The sequence below is a fragment of the Microtus ochrogaster genome, chromosome 18, assembly GCF_000317375.1.
Source record: "Microtus ochrogaster isolate Prairie Vole_2 chromosome 18, MicOch1.0, whole genome shotgun sequence".
NCBI lineage: Eukaryota > Metazoa > Chordata > Mammalia > Rodentia > Cricetidae > Microtus > Microtus ochrogaster.
This window is the reverse complement of record NC_022020.1, coordinates 23,375,714-23,383,493: the sequence shown is the minus strand read 5'-3', so window position 1 is coordinate 23,383,493 and position 7,780 is coordinate 23,375,714. Positions and strand designations below refer to the sequence as shown.

Genomic DNA, 7,780 nt, shown 5'->3' with positions numbered 1-7,780 from the left:
TTCTCTGGTTGTCCTGGAACTCACTCTGTAGACCAGGCTGGCCTCGAACTCACAGAGATCTGCCTCCCTCTGCCTCCCTCGTGCTGGGACTCAAGGGATGTGCTACTTAACATGTGCACGGTCAGTTCCCAGCACCAACACAGATGCTCACACATCCGTAAAGCCACAGTCTGAAGAAAAACTCAACCCCCCTTTAGGCAGGAATAGTTACTGCACAGCCTGCCCCCTAGCCCAGGAAACACATAACCAGTTACAGCTTCTTTATTTTCCTTTTAATTTTTCAGAAGGATATACACCACATATCCCATGGGCAGTAAAGCGCATTCAATGTGTTTATAAGCCAAACAAGTCACTTTGTTTAAGCAAACACAAGTACAAAGTAAAACAAAACCACAAAATAATGAACTTCATGTTCATAACATACAAAAAATTGCCGCCTACTCAGTAGGTAACTACAACATTCCAACTCCTGAATATATGTATAAATTTACATTTTCAGTTAAAAAAATAGACTTTTGAGAGTTCTAATTTTGTTTTGAATTTTTTCTTCCTCCATTCTGGAGAGCCAAAGCTCAGCTCAGCCCTCTTCCTCATTTTTCTCTCAAAGCCTTCCCCAAGACATCACTCCTACCCGCTTAAGGCTAGAGGTGAGCGTGTCCCTCACAATTGCACATGTCAAGCCATCGGCACGGCGTGTCACACAAAAGGCACCAAGACGTGAAACTTTTTAAACCAAAAGGACGGGCAAATTTTTTTTTTTCAAAAACAGAAAATAAAAACAAAAAACCAAACAAACCATACTTTTGTCACATGTGAGAGTACAGTCGAGCAGTATTTACAAAGAGGTTAACGGAACACTCTGACACATGCTCTGGTTAATACCTAGGACTGCTGCTTCAAAAGATGCTCCAAACATATTGTCACAGCAGCGTCGTCACAAAATAGAGGATCACCATTGGTTTGCTTGGCTTTGCTCCCCCTCCCCCCCAAAGTGAGGACGGAACTCCAAATGATACAATAGAGTATGCAAATTATCTTCACGTCAATACCCCAAGAAAAACAAAATCCATGGCACAGACACTGTACAAAGATACCAGGCAGGGTTCCGAGGACCCAAACCCATTTCGCCAACTTGATGTTGTAGCACTGAGGGGAGCCAGGGTCAGGCGTATGATGGAGATGATACTGAAATGATTTATCCAATACCCATGCAAATCAAGTCCTTTGGATAGAGGTGAAGAACTTGGACATGGCTGTTTCAGGCAGCTGAAGTCAAAGGGAATAGGAACGGGAAGCAGGGACAGTAAGTGAAAGGGCCCTTGGCCAGTAGACCTCCTCCTTTGGACCAGAGGAAGGACTTGGCTTTGACCTAAGAGGAGCCCCTTCTGGTGGCCATCTCCTTCCGGTCCTTTATTGTCTTTCATGGTTTTCCCCCTCCCTTTTTCTTTTCTTTTCCCCTTTTAGCAAATTTCAATTGTCCTAGGAGAAAAGGTGGCTGTCATGTCCGAAAGCCCAGTCGAGGTGCTGAAGGAGTTGGTGACCGCTGCCGAAGGGAAGCTGCTGACCTGGGCAGGGAAAGCCGGTGGAACTGAGGCATAGGTGGTGGCCACTGAGGGCGAGGGGAAGCCACTGTGCGCAGGAGATGGGTAGGTAGAGGAGCCAGGAGAGGAGTAGGAGGTGGGCACGGGGGACGGAAATGAAGAGGCGGCGGGGGATGGGTAAGAGGTAGCCACTGGGGACGGGTAGGAAGAGAGGGACGAGGTGGCCGAAGAGGCCACAACACTTTTGTCTGCTTTCTTGTCCTTCTGTCGTAAGTGGATTTTGGTATGCCTCTTGCGTTCATCGCTCCTGGCAAACTTTCTCCCACAAATGTCACAGGCAAAAGGCTTCTCGCCTGTGTGGGTGCGGATGTGGGTGGTAAGGTGGTCACTGCGACTGAAGTTGCGCATGCAGATTCGACACTGGAAGGGTTTCTGGCCTGTGTGGATGCGGATGTGGCGGGTGAGCTCGTCAGAGCGAGAAAAGCGGCGATCGCAGGACTCGACCGGGCAGGCGTACGGACGTTCGTGGGGGGGCGTCTTGCTGGGCCGGTTAGGGTACTTGCGCATGCGGCTGGGTTTGATGAGCTGGGACTGGTAGGTGGTATTAAGAGCCTTTAAGTCCTGGGAGCCCGACTGAGTGGCGAAGGCTTTAATAGTGGATAATGGGGTAAGTGAAGGCTGCTGGGTACGGTTCTCCAGACCCTGGAAGGGCTTCTGGTCTGGGGTGCCCAGGCCCAGGTCTCCCTGTTGTTGTGGAAACAGATAGTCAGGGATCATGGGAACCTGGAAGCCACCCTTGGTGGCAGGGTAGGCAGGAGGCGGGTACTGTAGGGCTGTTCCTGCCGAGGCAGGAAAGGCCTGGCTTTGGGGCTCAGGAAAAATGTCAGTGTTGGGAGTGGGAAAAGTGGGCGCAGCTGAGTAAATGGGGCTGCTGTCGTTGGAGGGCACAGCGCAGCTCAGGGGTGGGCTCTGGGAGGCAGAGGAAGACGTTGAAGCCGCTGGAGAAGGTGCTGAGGACGAAGAGACCGGAGGATTGGACATGCTCACGAGGCCACTGACTAGGCTAAAAAGAGGTTCAGGCCACAAAGTGTTGCCACTGTTGGGTGCAGGCTCCAGGGAGAAGCGGCCAGTATAGGTGATGGGAGGCAACCGAGTAGTTTGGCTGGAATAACTTGTCTCCACCATCGCCTTCTCGTTATTCAGAGCGATGTCCGAAAATGACTCTGGTAGGAAAGAGAGGAGAGAGGCCTGGTTACTGGAGAGCAATCACTGGACGGACGATGGGAACCGACGCGGCCAGGCAAGAGGTCGCCCGGCTACCACTGATGTGGTTAATAATTGATAGCAGCAGATTGCAATGTTCCTGGACCTGCTCCAGTGGCAGAGCCCATTTCAACAGCTGACGCAAACAGAGAATCCCCCCTCTACTGCAGCTAGGAGAGCTCCGCATCGAGGCTGCGCGGGCGAGGGAATCCCGCCAGCACCCTAGTGGCCACAGCTAATGCGCGCCCCCTACCCTGGGCGGCAGGGACATCCCTGTTCACAGATTTCAGCCCTGCCTTGGGGACAAGCGGCAAGCCACGCAGCGCCGCTCGCGCGCGGGGGAGGGGGCAATCCTGCTCATCAAAACAAACCCCCCTCCCTCCTCCAACCACCCACGCAGCTTGAGCTCTCGTCCAAAACAAACGCTCTGCCCTCCGCGCACCGCAAGGATGGTGGGGCGGGGGGTTGTCCCCGGACATTTAACATAAGACCCCGGAGCCCTGTGGAATAGAGAGAACCCCAGGACCATGCCTAACGTCTAGGATCAGGTCTCTGCAGCAAAGGGCTGGACGTTAGGGTAGTCACTAAGGGGTATTCATCCTCGGCGCAGACCACCGCTTACCTGTGGTCAGGTGCTCGTAGGGCTGTTCGCCCGGCTCCCCCTGAGGATTGAAGGCGCTGCTGCCGCTGTTGCTGCCGCCCCCACTACCGCCCCCGCTGCTGCTGCTGCTGCTGTTGCTGTTACCGCCGCTGCCCTCTGGGGCTCCAGCAGCACCGAGGAACTGGGGAGCCCCGTTGCTCAGCAGCATCATCTCCTCCAGTTTGGGGTAGTTGTCCATGGTGGGTGAGTGAGGAAAGGAGCCGAACGGGTCAGAGATCTGCAGTGGGGACATCAACTGCATCTCGGCCTTGGCCGCTGCCATCCCGGACGAGCGAGCTGGAGAGCTGATGTTGGGCGGTGGGCGCAGCCCGGGACCAAAGCTACTGAGGGCACACTCGCCAGGAGTTGGCCGGGTCACATACGGGGCGCCAGGGCACACTGCGGGGAGGGTAGGTGGACCCCCAGGCTGGCAGTGGCCACGGCCCGTGGTGGACGCAGGGCTGCAGCGGAGGCTGGGGCAGGGGCCGATCTTACGGCGGCGGAAGCTGACGGCGGCGGCGGCTAATCGCGGCGGAGGCTCCCCAAGTTCTGCGCGCTGGGATCTCTCGCGACTCCCCGAATCGGCCTCTATTTCAAGGGTCTGGAGCAGCACGGGCCCGCCTCCGCCGTGACGTACATGGCCATATATGGGAAGCAGGAAGCCCTAATATGGAAGGACCGGCCGGGAGGACCCGGAGTGACGTGAAGCACCCCCCATCCGAGAGCGGTGGGCACCTCCACCCTGAGACCCGCTCCGGCATCTAGGACACACAAACTCTGGGAAAGCCGAGTATCAGTACGGCAGCGGTGGCCTCCGGGGCCAGGAACCTGGAGTTCCCAGCCTGCCCCCGCCCCAACCTCCCTCGCCCCTCCTCCCAGAGCCGGAAGCGGTAGGGCCATATTGGGCCGCTCCAAATAAGGCGCTGCCCAAATAAGGTCTGTTCCGGCGGGGGATCCTTCCTGCTCCTTATATGGCGTTTCCGGGTCGGCACTCCCACCCTCCTTCCCTCCCCCCCCTTCTTGGTTCCCAGCCCGGAGCCCGAACGCGCGCAGGAGTCGGGGACGCCCGCGTGGGGAGGGCGCCGGGCGCGTAGAGCTGGGCGCGCGGCGGTACCGACGGCCCCCGGGTGCGAGCTGGGCTGGGGAAGCCCAGGCCGGGAGCGGGGGCGAGGGCGAGTCAGGCCGGGGTTCTACAGCCGTCATCCTGGGCTCACCCGCCCACCTCGGGGACCGTGGGAGCGAGCCTGCCGAGAGGAGGAGCGGCGGGGCGGGCTGGGGCAGAGGCCGCCCAGGAGAGGCGGGGCCCTGACCCGAGCCGCCACTAATGGCAGGGTCACTTTCCAGGTGTCACCGGGAAAACTGAGACCAAGAGATGTGGCCCCTGGTGCTGGAGACGCTGCCTAGCAGTCGGGCGGGCATTGCACCACCCGTCAGTGGGTTCGGGGTGTGAAGACCTGGGGCTCCCAATGCGCCAGCCAGAACCGAAAATCTATTCCCTGGTCCCTGCCGTTGAGGAACCCACCTTTGGCGACCTGGACTGCAGACCCTGATTGCCCTAGGACAGTCTGGAGTCCCCGCCGGGAGCTGTTGGTTCTTGTGATGGTTAGGCACTTCCTGACCTTTATGCAGTCCAGGTCGGGCGGACCCTGCCCTGTTCTAAAGAGGGGACTTTCCTTGGGACTCCCTGGCGACCCCTGGCTTGGGGTGCTGAGGACGCTCCAGTGACTCCGTGCTGCCCTCTGGAGGTCTCTCCTGTTGTGTTTCCCCGGGATCCAGGTGGGGAGGGCTCTTCCGCCGCCTCCACGGTCCCCCGCCCGTTTCCTTGGCTGGGCGCAGAGCCAGGCTGGGAGAGCCTGAGACGCAGTGAGTGAGAACTGAGCAGGCGCGGTGGCCTGGGCCTTCCCCGCAGTCCCGAGGGAACCGCCGCTGCCAAGGCGCCCAGACTCCGGGGTAACACTTTCCTCCCGGAGCCAGGCCAAGGGCAGGGAACGCAGAGAGGTGATGGCGGAGGATTCCCGCAGGTCTCCTGGGACCCTGACGCAAGCAGCGAAGCCCTCCTCCCTCTACCCCAAAGGGAGAAGGAATTCAGAAAGGGAAGGCTTTGTTGTTTCCAAATTTGAATCCAGGAAAGGTGCTGTTTTATATTTTATTTTATTTTTTATATTTAAAAAGAAAGCAAATAGTGCATCCGTGGAAGGAGAGTGAGAGACAGAAGAGGGAAGGTGATGATCATCAGGGTTTAACGGGGTGAGGGGACTACTCCAGCGTTCTCTTTCTCTGACACCCCCCCTCTTTAAAAAAAAAAAGCAGCTTAAGGAACCCAGCAATGAACCAGGGTTCCCCTGTGTTTGAACTCACCATCCTAAGTTCTTTGGCCAAGTGTTAACGTTATTCACTTAGGGGCTGTAAGTAGCGTGCCTTTCCATAGGTTCCTGGCCAGGACAGGCAGCATCAGTTGCTTCCTGTGTGAGAATGTCCCTTTTCCCCTACTCTGCTGGGGTTCTCTGACCAAACTTTCTGTGTCTCGCGTTCTCTAGTGGTAAAATAAGGCTAATGTTAACGACGCTCATGTGGAAGGGTTGTTCCACAGACTGAAATTTACGTAGCCTGCTACCGACTACCAAGATCAGGGCTTGTGTTCCATTTAGTAAGCATTGAAGAAGGCTCACTCAGCCTTCAAGAAAACCCAAATGGGGCCTGGAATGTAGCGCAGTTAATAGGCAGCTTATCATGCAGGAAAACCTTAGTTCTAGTTAGGCATGAACCAGCCCCATGTTGATAATTCCAATACTTAGGAAGTTAGGTAGGAGAATCATGAGTTCGAGGCAATCCTTGGCTATTTAGCGTTTTTGAAGCCAACTTGGGCTACATGAGACCCCATCTTTATAAAAACAAAAAAGAGAAGAAAAACAAACAAAAAAAATTGTGTCAAGAGAAAAGCATTCCAGTCCTAACAGAAGAAAACCCTAACAGCTATTCTGTATCCTTTAAAAAAAATCTTAATTATTTTATGTGTATGAGTACTTTGCCTGTATGTGTGTAAGTGCGCAGTCTCTGTGAACTTCCCATGAGTCCCAAAGACGGCACCAGATCTCCTGAAACTGGTTACAGACGGCCTTGAGCCTCTATTTGGTTGCTGGGAGCCAAACCAGGGTCCTCTCTGCAAGAGCAGCTTATGCCCCTAACCAGCAGTTGCCTCTCCGGCTCCAAACCTGTGCCCTCCCTGCTGTAGCAGGACTTTTTTTTTTTTTTTTTTTTGCCTTAGAGGAGAAACTTTCCAACCTCAGTGGTCAGCGGAATCACCTGTGGGATTCTAGGAAAGAAAGCTTTTTGTGGAGCAACTGAATCGTGGACCGGAGAAGGCAACCCAGGCAAGGACCCTTATCCTATGCCTGCAGCATTCCTTAGCCGGTGAAGAACAGTGTAAGCCTTCTCCCGTGCTCTCCCGCGCTCTCCTGCGCGCGCGTGCGCGTGCCCCACTGCCAGGACAAAGCAGTTGCCACATGAGTCTACTGTGCGGTCCGCTTAGGTATCCGCATGTCTCCATCTTTTGTGTGTCCAGCACCATGATTTTGGAATATTCCTCAACCAACAATTTCTTCTGAGGAGCTGCTACCACTCCTGAGGTTGGAGGGAGATAACTCCACCCCTAAATCTAAGTGTAGATCTGTAACCCAGGCCTGGCTCTATAGGATCTTCTGTTTCCTATGATGACTGAATTGGGATGGACATGTGCCACAAACCAGGCCAATGAAGATAACTCTGGGCCTTTCTCTTGAACTCCTGAGGAAGAATCCTCCTTCTTTGGTAGATACAAAGCCAAAGGAATGTGAGCCTCAGGATTGGAGAGCCTGCTTGAGGATGGAGCCTGTGGAAGGTGGAGGACAATCAGAGGAAAGAGACTTTCCTACCCAGAGTTAGGTGTTTGGATTCTGTCTGGATCTTCAGCTCCACAGTGCATTCCCTTCTCGCTTCGTGAAAGCAAACCTCCTCGGTTTCTGTCCTTACTGTAACAACACATCCTTCTCAGCTGCAGTGAGGCCTCTGGTGTAGCTGCCTCTACCCCTCTGAGGAGCTTACAAGCGGGTAGAAACAAGCCTGTACTCTGTGAGGAGAAGAAGAAGGAAGCACTTCCTTAACCACCAAATGTCAGCAGCATCAAGGGACTTAGGAGGCCCAAAGGAGTTAGGAATTGCGAGGGTCGTGTAACTTGAGAGACAGACAAGAGGGCCGCTACCATGTCAAGTCACTAGCCTGGGCTACCTAAGACTATGTCTCAAGTCACTAGCCTGGGCTACCTAAGACTATGTCTCAAGTCACTAGCCTGGGCTACCTA

General features: G+C 54.9%; 1 protein-coding gene across 1 annotated transcript; it reads right to left on the bottom strand.

The window, feature by feature from the left end:
• Window positions 1-245: 245 nt before the first annotated feature.
• On the bottom strand, window positions 246-4,000 carry Egr1 (early growth response 1). The gene is made up of 2 exons (XM_005355926.3): window positions 3,427-4,000; window positions 246-2,764 (listed from the first exon to the last, which is right to left on the bottom strand). The coding sequence occupies exons 1-2, from the start codon at window positions 3,725-3,727 to the stop codon at window positions 1,461-1,463; spliced, it is 1,605 nt and encodes a 534-aa protein (XP_005355983.1). The 5' UTR covers window positions 3,728-4,000; the 3' UTR covers window positions 246-1,460.
• Window positions 4,001-7,780: the final 3,780 nt, after the last annotated feature.